This window comes from Pelodiscus sinensis, chromosome 27 (genome assembly GCF_052426305.1).
Source record: "Pelodiscus sinensis isolate ZL-2025 chromosome 27, ASM5242630v1, whole genome shotgun sequence".
Taxonomy (NCBI): domain Eukaryota; kingdom Metazoa; phylum Chordata; order Testudines; family Trionychidae; genus Pelodiscus; species Pelodiscus sinensis.
In genome coordinates this window covers 11,099,263-11,112,617 of record NC_143078.1, presented here as the reverse complement: position 1 = coordinate 11,112,617, position 13,355 = coordinate 11,099,263, and the positions used below count along the sequence as shown (strand labels likewise).

General features: G+C 42.3%; 1 protein-coding gene across 5 annotated transcripts; it reads right to left on the bottom strand.

Moving 5' to 3' along the window:
- Window positions 1-1,382: 1,382 nt before the first annotated feature.
- Window positions 1,383-13,285, bottom strand: OARD1 (O-acyl-ADP-ribose deacylase 1). Of its 5 annotated transcripts, none has more exons than XM_075910131.2 (6): window positions 13,147-13,285; window positions 12,032-12,100; window positions 11,362-11,506; window positions 5,102-5,160; window positions 3,938-4,050; window positions 1,383-2,051 (listed from the first exon to the last, which is right to left on the bottom strand). In XM_075910131.2, the coding sequence occupies exons 2-6, from the start codon at window positions 12,065-12,067 to the stop codon at window positions 1,949-1,951; spliced, it is 456 nt and encodes a 151-aa protein (XP_075766246.1). In that variant the 5' UTR covers window positions 12,068-12,100; window positions 13,147-13,285; the 3' UTR covers window positions 1,383-1,948. The 5 variants fall into 5 exon arrangements, with proteins under 5 accessions (XP_075766246.1, XP_075766245.1, XP_075766247.1 ...); XM_075910130.2 differs by lacking the exon at window positions 13,147-13,285 and adding an exon at window positions 13,039-13,142; XM_075910132.2 differs by lacking the exon at window positions 13,147-13,285 and adding an exon at window positions 12,989-13,106.
- Between the last annotated feature and the right edge of the window lie 70 nt (window positions 13,286-13,355).

Here is a 13,355-nt window from a genome sequence, read left to right as displayed (position 1 = left end):
AGATGAAAAAGACAAGGTATGGCCAAAAGTTTTACATCTGACTGTTCCACTGGCACCATACCCTAGTCATAGCCTTCAACAGAAAGGATGCAAATAGCAGTAAGAAACCATCAGTGTGGAAAGCAGACAAAAATAGGTGTGCTGATTTTACTATTTGTGTTTGTTACCAGACTTAGAAAACAAATATAAACAAGATACAAAACCTAAATCCAGCACATATTTTTGGTATATATTTATGCTTGTTTACAGATTCGATATTCCAAATTTCTATGTGCTGAACTCAATCCTTTAAGAAATTCCCATGTTTGGCTATAGCAGTTATACACCAAAAACAACTCCACAAGGGACAAAATGGTGATCAGATACAGGCTTTACATTTTTAAGGTGTTACAGATACACACATGAGAGCAGAAAGACAGAATCACCCAGTGCCAACCCCTCTGGCAAATTAAAGAGTAATTCATAATCTGTAAAGATGTGATAATTTTTGACTGAAAAGGAACAATATAACAACCTGAGGCCTTTAAAGATTAGAAAAAGGGATTTGCAGAGCTTCATCAAGTATGCAAAAGATCCCACACAAAACATTCTGTTAATAGCTTCTCAATAGAGAAGGGTTTCCATATATTACCATGAACAAAAAGATTATCTTTATTAAGGATTCTACTTTATGCTTGAATTCCTATACTTTGGTACTTAGTTACTATAGTAATGGGCATCCTAAAAGTAAATCAGATTAGTCACTGTGATGGGATTGGAAGTAAAGCATACTACAACTACTAAAGGTATATATGGCAGAGCAATTCAGCTTAAAGGTTCTAAAATCAGTAACATTATTATATTTGAACCAAATGCTGCAGAAAGAGACCTGGTATCTTACTTTAAGTATGTGGTGAAAAAATGCTCCAGCTGAAGTTTACTGACTACCACCAAGTAACAGACTACATTTTGGGGGTCTGCTGGATTCAATATGCTATTTATTATTTGTTCATTGCTGTTTAGCAATGGCAGAAGTAGAAAAAGAATGGCACGTAGCCCTCTCAATGACTAGCAGTCTATAAATAGACTAGATAAAAAGTAAAGAGGAAAACCAACTCATGCATTTAATAGTAACCCTTTTCATTTCACAGTAGCCTATTCATATGTGATCTCTCTTCAATGCTGACATTTGTACCAATTACATGGGGCAAAATGAACCTTCGCTCCACGCATGTATGTTCCCTTGAGAAGTTTATCCTTACTATAGAAGGCAGACAGAAATGTGAACAAGAGTGGGGTTGATATAGTGGTTTGCACTCTAGTTCAATAACAAGAGTTAAAAGGTACACATTTGAAACTGGACAGCATGATGCTTGATACAGTCTTGATAAAAGCATGAAATCTCACGTTTTGAAAAGACATTTTATTTTTAATAACTCAAAGAACAGAGGAAATCTGCACTTCTGATCTGAGCACTATACTGCTTTAAATTAAACAGCAGACCTCTGCAATAATTTTCTTCATTATTTTGAAACACACTAAACAGATACATATAACTCTTAATTTCAAAGATATGGAATATTTTGTAAAGTGTCAAACTAGCTCAAATTTCCACACAAATGCACTAACATCCTAAGAAAAGATGACTTTACAGGCAAAAGGGCATTCGGTAGGGTGGAGGAACAGTGACATCTGGTGGTTGGCCATGTGACTCACAGGAGAGGATCCCTGAGGGATAAATATAACCTGGCAGGCTTACAGATACTTCTCTTCTGGAATTCTGATCAATATGTACAAAACCAGCCATTCTCTAGAAGTAACTGCCTGACATTGGGAAAAACCAAGACTTATTCCCAAACAGGAAGAGATGGGCTCTACTTCATGAACAGCTTTTTCTCTAAATCAATTCCCACAACATTTGAATCAATAGCATGGGAAATACACAATCATCTCTGTAAAGCCTCTCTGTTCAGAGAGTATAAACTGTGAGCTTAATGTCCGTGTCCTCAAACACTTCCTCAAGTATTGCTGAAACCTTATCCCATTCCAGACGGTCAAGTCCACATCCGATCCTGGAAAATAAAGACACCAAAGTGGCTATGATGAGCTGTTTCTGACTGAGTACAGTATAAAGCCCACAAACAAGTGCACAAAAAGAATGAGAAACAAGTGGATTAGAAAGTGCAAGTACCTTCTCAAAGGAAAAATACTGGATATTTTTAAAGGCATAGCAAGAACCAATGGAAGTGAAAACCACACAAGTTTGAATTAGAAATAAGCTGTTTTAAAAACAAACAAACCAAAGATAGTGAACATTCAATGGAAAGAACTTCCAGGGGAAGTGGTAGATTTCCATCTCTTCATGACTTCCAGTCAAGACTGGATGCTTTTCTGGAAGACATGCTTGAGTCAAGTCTGTTACTAGTCACAATAGAGGAATGACTGGGTAACATTTTTTGACCTGCGTTATACAGGAGGTCAGGCTATGATGCAATGGTCTCTTGTTGTTTTAAAAAGCTGAGAAGAATGGGAAGGTGAAATTGCTTCAATTACAACTCATTGCCTCAAGTGAAGGGAGAAAAAACACTTGTCTCAGATGGGTTGGGAAGGTATCCGATGACCCATATCATGCATTTCTCTGTGGGACTGCCAACTTACAACATAGTACGTTGAACAAAACAATAATAACCCACAATAGCTCCTGAGAGCTGCATTATCTTTAAACGCTGAATAAAGTTTCAACAGAATAAATTACTGCCTAGAACTTTGTCTATGCAACTGAGATTTCAAGATCCCTTTGAAAACAAGATCTCACATGACTGATGTGAAAAATAAGCAAATTTGATGCTAAAATGATAGATGTAAGATATGAAACCAACTACTAGGGATGTAAAATCACATTTAACTGGTAAAACAGTTTAATGTAGTGTTTAACTGGTTAACCAATTAAAGGAGGGATGGGAGGGGGGGCTGCTCCAGCTCAACTGGGATGGGACCCCAGACCTGCTGTGGACAGAGGCTGCTCCAGATGGCTAGAGCAGTCCCTGTCCATGAGGTGTCCCCATAGGGCTGAAGCAGCCCTTCCTGTGGCAGGTAGGAAGCTACTCCAGCCCTCAGTGGTTTAATGGTTAACCTTTCACATCCCTCACAACTACTGGTGATCTGAGTAAGTCACAAGAACAAACATGTAGTGACAATTCATTTGGAGGTCTAGACTTACTAAGTAATTCAAAAGAATTCAGTACTTCACTAGGCTCTAGAATGCTCTGCCTTCAGAACACTACAACTTCACATTCTCCATTCTATCTGTATGCACCTAAAGAATGTAAATACAGCATATACTTTTCCAAAGGCACAATGATCTCCAGCAGTCTTCACATACTGCAGCAGTAAAAAAGGGGCAGAATTTCAGATTCCCTTGAGAGAGCCTGGAATCTCAACATGTTGCCCTCTAGCCTTTACAAACAATGTAGTATTTAAATGAGTGTATAATGTACAGCAGAACTGGGCCCTAATTAAAAATAAGATCCTCTCTCTCTCCATCCTAGTTCAGTTCCAGATTTGTTTTAAATTAATAATGGGAGTGGGGTTGTAGACAGACATATACAGGCTCTCAGTATTATGTTGTTGAATGACATGTGGTAATCCAGCTCCCATTATGTTGCAACTTGTGATATTTTAGCAGTCTCAAGCACTGTTCGAGCTACAATTGACACAGCACTAATGAAATGCATCTGAAATTAATGTATGAAATTAAAAATATGGAAATAATGAGGTTCTGCTGACCACGAAACTCCCTTTTGTTTGTGATCAGTTTTCAGTTGCACAACCCAAAGAATATAAAAATATTAAGAATGGCATCTGAACCTTTATTTTACAGTAAATGGTCACTTCCTAAAATGTCCATTCTGACCAATGGACAATGAAATGTTTACTTTCTAATATCCAATTTTCTTACCTAGGCATGGAAATGTCAGTAACCCCGTTCTTCAAACAATGCATTTTCATGGCTTCTAAACTCTTCTGCATATTATCATATGTTGGTTTGTGGGAAAATTTCTTCTTTGTAATCTGAGTACAAATTAAACGATCAACAGTACATTAGCAACAAGGGAACATGTTATTTTCTAATAAAAAATACCTTCACTCTACCAAAATCCAGGCCACAAATTTATTGATCAGCTACCCTTTGGCATATGGTGACTTGAGTCAACCAGTTATTTCAAAATAAAATGGACAACCATTAGCATTTATCTAAACATTTAGCTGCAATTCTGTGCCACACGACACAAGAAGTCAGGATACTAAATACTGCATTTCTAAATGTCAATAATTAGGTTTGGAGGGAAAAAAACAGTTTTCCTTAAAAAAAATCCTGTTGAAAGATAAAATACTATCGCTCATTATTAAATACTGGGGTTATGTTTACATGTCTTTTACATAGATAATCTATATTTTGAATAATGATACTTTAACAGAAATTGTTGAAAGAAAACAAGTAGCTCCTGATTCAAAGGAAGTGTTTAAAGCATAACCACCGCTTTTGAAGCAGGAAGTAGAAATGCAGACACTTCTTACTGGAGCATTCCAGAGAGGCTTTTTCAGCTCAAAGTATAACAACCAGGGGTCCAGATTTCATGACACCATCAGGATATGAGTCAAGGGGAATCTGTGTCTTAGAAGGTGATGAAATCATCCCAGGATTTAAAAAGTAAATTTTAGCAGTCAGCTCAGATAACTAAGGAAAGTCTCAAAATGCATGTATATTTATATGTTTGCATATTTTAAAGCAAATAATGAAGACAACCAGGTCAACAACCCTAGGAAGTATGTCCACTAAACAGCAAAACTAAGTGCTAGACATAATGAGCACTAAACAACAGACTGTAACGTACATGGATAAAATGTTCTATATAAATACATATAAATTACTTGTTAGTAGGAAGCTATCTTGAATTTAATTCTGAAAGAATAATTTATTTTGGTCTGTCCTCATAATCTATATCTTTATTGAAAAGGTTGAGATGTTTATTCAGTATCTAGAGAAAATCCTCTCTTCCAATCAATGCAAATGAAGAGGAGGTCTATTATGACAAACACCTCGCTTACATCCCTCTCTTACCAGGTAGTATATGTATCTGTCATCTCTTTTCAAAACGGCCACCTCCCCAGACTTCTTCTCTAAAATAGAAGTGAAATAGAATATTGACATTAATTTTGTTACAATTGTTATAATGTTACAATTCACTGCTGATTCTCCGAACTCCTGCTGAATAGATGAGAAATTAATTCACAGATATTATGAAGAATTTTTTAAAACAAAATTATTTTTAAAAACAATGAAAAGATCAGAGACAGAAGTGTTTATTTTTCAGCTTGTTCACTCTGTGGAACAGAACTTTGTGTATAGTCATTTGCACCACTTTTCCAGGTTAATCAGTCAGTTTATCCTATTGTACTATAGATCTTTTATAAAGCAGCTGGGGAGAGGAAAAACATGGCAAACTAATTGCAAAATCATAAATATTAACATGACCCAGGAGGAGACATAAGGCTGAAGCCAATTTTAAAAAAAATCCTTCATTTTTTAATCGGACTAGATTTCAATCTGCTAGGATCTCTTATCAAAAGAAAAACTTCTCTAAATTTTGTACATAAATAAGCTTTATACTAGCTGTTGCTTGGCTTTGGGAAAAAAAATAAAAGTAAGTGATCAGTAAATCCTAAAAGCACAATTGGCACCTGTGCCCAACCATGCAATCACATATGCACACTTAACTTTGTGCATGAGTACAGTCAATACATGCTTTAAAGTTAAGCATGTGTGAATGTTCACCCAACTGAGGCCTTGGATTTTATCATACCCTATTTAAGTTCAGTGTCCTCACCACCTCCTGTAACATATTTAGCTCCTGCCCATCATGTCAGATGACATCTGTGTCCCAAAGTGCACAGCTAAGAGTACATCCATATGGTTAGAGTCTTGTGCAGATACAAATTTCTATCCGCAGATAGAAATCGGTATCCACTGAACCACAAGGCTCTACTTTCGATAATCATATCAGCCAAAACAACATGATGCCATGGCTCCAAGGAACCAGCGTCCTGCTGCTCCAAGGAACCAGCGTCCCACATAGGCAGCTCCTCCCAACTATGTGGCTGTGCCACGCCAAACCATTCCATGCAGTTGCCTCTGTATTCACGGACAAGGTCTGCTCCTGGACTAATGTTCTAAGTGACGTAAAGTGGGATGAAGACGGACAGCCGTTGGTGGGTAAAGAACAGGTTAGGAACTATTTAGAAAAGCTAAACGTACACAAATCCATGGGTCCGGACTTAATGCATCTGACGGTACTGAGGGAGTTGGCAAATGTCATTGAGGAGTCTTTGGCTATTATCTCTGAAAAGTCATGGAGATTAGGAGAGATCCCAGATGATTGGAAAAAGGCAAATGTAGTGCCCATCTTCAAAAAAGTGAAGAAGGATGATCCAGGGAACTATAGACCGGTCAGTCTTACCTTGGTTCCTGGAAAAATCATGGAAGGGATCCTTAAGGAATCCATTTTGAGGCACTTGGAAGAGAGGAAAGTGATCAGGAATAGTCAGCACGGATTCACAAAGGGCAAGTTGTGCCTGACCAATCTGATTAGCTTCTATGATGAGGTAAGTGGCTCTGTGGACATGGGAAAGTCAGTGGATGTGATATACCTTGACTTTAGCAAGGCTTTTGATACGGTCTCCCACAATATTCTTGCCAGCAAGTTAAGGGAATGTGGAGTGGATAAATGGACGGTAAGAGGGATAGAAAGATGGCTAGAAGGCTGGGCCCAGCGAGTAGTGATGAACAGCTCGATGTCAGGATGGCAGTCGGTTTCTAGCGGAGTGCCCCAAGGTTCAGTTCTAGAACCAGTTTTGTTCAATATCTTTATTAATGACCTGGATGAGGGTATGGATTGCACCCTCAGCACGTTTGCAGATGACACTAAGCTAAGGGGAGAGGTAGATATGCTTGAGGGCAGAGATAGGGTCCAGAGTGACTTAGACAAACTGGAGGATTGGGCCACAAGAAATCTGATGAGGTTCAACAAAGACAAGTGCAGAGAACTGCACTTGGTATGGAAGAATCCCAAGCATTGTTACAGGCTGGGGACCAATCAGATAAGTAGTAGTTCTGCAGAAAAGCACCTGGGAGTTACAGTGGATAAGAAGCTGGATATGAGTCAACAGTGTGCCCTTGTAGCCAAGAAGGCTAATGGCATATTAGGCTGCATTAAGAGAAGCATTGCCAGCAGATCCAGAGATGTCATTATTCCCCTTTATTCGGCTCTGGTGCGGCCACATGTGGAGTACTGTGTCCAGTTCTGGCTCCTCCCCACTACAAAAAGGATGTGGATGCATTGGAGAAGGTCCAGTGGAGGCCAACCAAAATGATTAGGGGGCTGGAGCATATGACCTACGAGGAGGGGCTGAGGGTGTTGGGTCTATTTAGTCTGCAGAAGAGAAGGTTGAGGGGGGATTTGACAGCAGCCTTCAACTTCCTGATGGGAGGTTCCAAAGAGGAAGGAGAAAGGCTGTTCTCAGCAGTGACGGATGGCAGAACAAAGAGCAATGGTCTCATGTTGTGGTGGGAAGGGTCCAGGTTGGATATTAGGAAAAACTATTTCACTAGGAGGGTGGTGAAGCACTGGAATGGGTTACCTAGGGAAGTAGTGGAGTCTCCATCCCTAGAGGTGTTTAAGTCTCGGCTTGACAATGCCCTGGCTGGGTTGATTTAGTTAGGATTGGTCCAGCCTAGAGCAGGGGGCTGGACTTGATGACCTTCTGAGGTCTCTTCCAGCTCTATGGTTCTATGATTCTATGAGTTGTGTCTCCTACTGAGGGTTGTGCAGCCCTTTGGGGATCATTGGTTGAATGCAATACAGTTGCCCAGCTGGGAGGAGTTGGCGCACAAGGCACTGGCTCTTGGGAGTGACTGCACCACGTTCTTCTCCTTTGGCCCAGTGGTTCAGAGGATACTGGTTTCTATATGCAGACAGAAATTTGTATCCATGCAGGGCTCTACACATGGCTTAATGTGGAAAGACTCTAAAGCCTGGTCTACACTGTAAAATTAGATTGAGTAGTTATGTCATTCAGTGGCATGAAAAACATACACCTCTGAGCACCATAATTAGGTTGACCTAACACCCAGCATCTTCCTTTGACCTCCTGGAGAGGAAGATTAGGTAAAGTGACGGAAATTCATCTTTCTGTGCTATAGGAATTATCAATGTTCGGTGCTCCAGTTGCAGCTCTGTAGCAGTGCAGCTGCAGCACCATAGTGTGAACAAACTCTCTGTTATCTTTTTTTATTGCCATTGCCCTCACATTGCTTTTTCAAATGTGTTGATGTCAGGCTAACCTGATCTTGCAATTAACTGACTACTGATAAATAAGGTTCCCTGAAAGCTGTGCGGTAGTGCAGCTGCTTAATGAGCCCAGCCCAGGGGCTGACCATGTAGGAGGCTGCCTGGCTGGGGGAAGGGCACTTCTCCCTTAGCTGCAGGAGCTCTAAACTGAGAAGGCGACTTCTCCCAGCCCATAAGGAGGAGACATCAGGAGGGAGGGACTAAGTGGCTGGAGGGGAGTGTGGGTCATCCCTATATTCCAGCTGGACTGTGGCTATATGGGATAGGTGGGGGAAATAACGGGCTGGGTACTGGTGTTGGTGGGGACTGAGTTGGTGGTGTATTTTCTGACTCCCAGCTGGGCCACTGCTGGTGCCTGCAACTCCAAGAGGCAGGACTCCCTTCCAGTCCCAGGCTGGACTGAGGCTGGAGGAATAGATTGGATGGGGATAGATGGGAGCAAGAGGGAGTTGGTGGGTGCTGGCATCTGTGCAGTGAGGTGGGGAGTTTTGGGACATTCTGACTTCAGCAAGAGTCAGAATCTCTCAGTCTCAGCACCACTGCCCATGCAGGAGAGAGAGAGACAGGATTCTCTCTTGGAATGGGATGGGAAGCAGGCTGCATAGGGAGGGAGGTGCCAAAATTTCAAGTGGGTTATGCCAGTATCCTGGAGAATGGAGGCATGTGGCTACATGGGAGATGGAGTGCTGGTGGGAAAAACTCTCATTGTCTCAATGCATCAGAGGGATCTTAGTCCAAGTTCTTCTTTTCTGTTGAAACTGGAACTAGGAGTGGTTGGTATTAATTACCAACTGATTGGTGACAATTACAAGATCTGAAATATGCCAGGAAAAACAGGATAAGGGGGAAAGAATGTAGCACCCTATTTTCCACAGTTAGACTTATAGAGCAAACACAAAACAGTGAATCCTCTGCAATTTTAGATCTAAATATTTTTCACCTAGAATCAGGAGGGAAAGACCATGGCCATTGTTTTTGGCCATGTTGAGTTTAACAGGTAGCCATCTGCCCAGAGATGTTAGAAAGCCTGGGCTAAAATTTAGTTTGGAGGGGGACAGATCCAGAGCAGAGAAACAGAGTTGAGAAAGTAGCAAGATCTTAATGCAGGATCTGACTCCACTTGTATTGGTGTTTTTCTATTGTAAAGCATTTAAGCTGCTTTTGTAGATAAGGATTCTTTTGTGAATACTGGCACTCATGACACTTGTATGATTACATTTCAAACAAAGTTTACATGGGTGTTAATGGCTTAAAATAATCTTTTTCTTTCTTACCTTAACAGAACATTTTTGGAGTGTTGTAGATATGTGAAAATTCTGATCTTAATTTTTTAAAAAATCCTGTGTTTCTAATACATACACAGTAAATTGTTAAAACTAGAAGAACTTTACCATGATTCCTGTTTATTTGTTTTACCTTTCAGTTGGAGTTGTATTCCAGACAAGTGATTTCCATTTTTAGAATTTGCTTGAATAGGGGTTTTGGTATTAAGACCAGGTCTTTGCTATTTGGTAGAGTTCTGGCTCTTATGAATCAATAGGGTAATCAGAAGTAGCAAGCACTAGGTGTGATGGTACATGTTTTGTAGGATAAAGATTTATAAGCTCTTTGAAACATGGATCTGTCTACAAAGCCAGAAGCCATGTGTTAATGTGATCTGGGCCTTCTTCTCTTTGAATTAGTTACACACAATGTGAAAGTTTCAAACCAAGAGAACTTTTATGTTTTTTTCAGGTGTCTGTTTCAGTTGCACGGCATGGATCCTAAACATGCCCTAGAGAAACTATAAACCTGAGTGAATGCCTCTTACTCTTCTTTCCAGTGTCAGTAAATATTAATATTTGCAAGGAGAGCACAACTTTATCTAGTTGTCTCAGATTTGTTTAGAATCTTAAAGCTGAGCTGTGCCGATAATATGCATGCAAGAGGGACACCTTTGTGAACTGCAACAGTCTGTGGCATGCTAGAGTTTTGGCAGATGCTTCATTTTTTACGAGCAGCTTTAGTGGAAATTCTGAAGATTTAGTGGCCTATGGGAGTAGGTTCTTAAATTGGGGCTCCAGTGCATATTTTTTATGCTCTCACTTAATGGCCATGTCTGATGTATTTATATAGCTGTTTTCAGTCTTTTTGCTCCATTTTGATGTATTTACTAGCTTGGGGTGTTAAAAAGGATAATACATGTACTCCAAGGGTAGTGTTCATTTTCTTTTTATTTGATTTCATATTGAATAAACACCTTAAGCATTGCTCCTTAGTAACTGTCCCTTGTTTTAATATATTTTCTTCTTCCATACCTATGAACTGTTTAAAATATATATTTATATCTAGGTTTTTTTGTTTGTACTGGTGGTAACATCCACACAATCTCAATACTGGTCTTGCTCATAAGAAATTTCAACACACACAAAAAGAAAATTCAACCCACCCCAAAATGGAAAATGTTAGAGAGAACACTGCTCCTAAACCATGGCTGCAGGAGTACGAATTTATTCACATCAGTGAGCTGTGGCCTGTACCCCAGTAAAAATGGAAATTTCAAAGCTTAGTCTGGACAAATTTAAATACCAACATATACAGGTAGTTTGCTTCTCTATTCCTCTGCACTGTCTCTGTTTCCTCCAACTAGATATTAAGTACAAAACATTCTACTTGTGCTACAGTCACACAATCGTAAATGTAAACAAATGAGGGAGCATAAAAGTTGAGTTATTTATATACTATGGTAGCCCCCAGAAACCATGGTAAGAGTCAAGGCCTTGCTGTGTTAGGTACTATACAAGTGCAAAAGTGGATTACATCCCTGCCCTCAAATAGTTCACTGCATGTTTATAAAGATCCAGTATTCCCAGTCCTAGAATCAATGCCTAGATACTACTGTGAATGATAATACCTGAAACAGAGAATACAGTTAAAGAGGTTGGGATTTGCCCATGAGCTGTATTAGCCTACCCTCCCCAAATACAAAACTCACGCTGATCCAATAGGTCCTGTATGCCACCAAACTTTTTCTTAAATAGGACAGCTATCCCTGCGCCCATGCGACAGTCCTCACTGATGCAGTGAGCCAAAGAGTCCGTTTTGGGGCATGTAAAAAGGTCCCCCTTTATGTACCTGATCTGAAAAAGAAGAAATAGGAGCTGGATGCATGTGGACCACCTTCAACATGCACAATCACATACAAAAAAAATGGCATTAACCAAGGCACACTGTACACTGGCTACCCCTCTAAAGCTTTTAAAAAATATATAGTATTATTAGTTGCTGTGAGATGAGGAGATGAGCTGGAGTGGAAATAACAACCTACAGTATTTCTAACAGCAAACAAACAATAACCAAAAACAACAACCCTGTCAATTGTAAGATCTTATTGCTACCTTTTTGTAGCACATCTACAGTCTGCAACAATTTACTCATATCTATATAGTTAAACTAGTGCAAATTTCCTAAATGTCAGATTGCCACTTCCCCAAAAAAAAGCCATGCCCTGGAATCTAGTATTCTTACATTGCAACACTACAGCATGTACCAGTTGGAAAACTTTTATTAGGAGGACAGGAAGAAAATGTCACTCCTTCAGTTACGATAAAAACAGCAGTATTTAATAGCAGGAAACTGCACTAAACAGTTAATTTTCTACATACTCTGCCTGCCTGATCCCTGGAGGGGGTAGTGGCCATGGTAATGTGAAGCTATGTCCAGGATTTCTTCTGCTGCAAGAAGGTTAAAGAAAAGCAGCATGATTAGTAAGCTTTGGGTTAGCAGTAATTAGCACAAAGAGCTAGGCTGGACCACGTATGGGAGACCAGGATTCTGAGACGGGACCCTGCCCTGGGGAGATGTGCCACAAGGCGGGAGCATAACAAACAAGACACCGCCCCCCCCCCCCAAAAAAAAAGGCTGCAGGAAGCAGGCTCCAGGTGCAGGGACCCTGCCTTGTGGGCAGGTGGCGCAGGACAGATATCCTGCCCTGCAGGGATTGGTCCTGCCTTGGGCAGGGGCTGGACTTGATGACCTCCTGAGGTCCCTTCCAGCCCTAGGACTCTATGAGGCAGGCCCACCCCAGGGCAGGCAGAAACCACAGGAGCCTGCTAGAGCCCTGGGGAAGGGCACTGACTGCCCCCCCCCACAGCTACCCCTGCGGAGGGGGGGAGGGGCACTGACTACCCCCCCAGCTACCCCTGCGGAAGGGGGAGAGGGGCACTGACTACCCCCCCAGCTACCCCTGCGGAAGGGGGGGAGGGGCACTGACTGCCCCCCCCACAGCTACCCCTGCGGAAGGGGGGGAGGGGCACTGACTGCCCCCCCCACAGCTACCCCTGCGGAAGGGGGGGAGGGGCACTGACTGCCCCCCCCAGCTACCCCTGCGGAAGGGGGGGAGGGACACTGACTGCCCCCCCCAGCTACCCCTGCGGGAGGGAGCGTGGGAGAAACCCGCGTGACTCGCCCCCCCACACACCTCGAAGTGGAAACAGTGGGGGGGAGCCCACGCGGCCGACTCCCCGACTGCCCCCCCCCGGGAGGGAATATGGCGGGGGACCCTCGAGGCCACGCAGCACGACCCACGCCAGTCCCCCCAACGGACAAGCCCGCTCCCTCACCCCAGAGCGCGAGGCGCTCCTGCCCGGGCTCCGAGCCCCACGCAACCCACCAACGGCACGTGGGTCAACCCAGCTCCTAAACAGCTCCCCCCCCCGTCCCATAAACCCGTTGGTACAGTCTCGTGGGACAGCAAAGATGGACCCCGCCACCCATTCACCTATCTAGGCTGAGTGGCGGAGCGCCCTCTCTATGGTAACAGCCCAGAACATTCCGCGGCAGAGAGAGCCCGCCAAGGCGCAGCTGTCAATTTGCTCATGCGCAGAAGGACTAGACTGGGGGGAAGGAGGGGGGAAGTACTGTCAGCGCATGCGCATGACTGCCGGCCTGGGCTAGCGGGAGCGTGTTTTCCTGGCGCATGCGTGCACC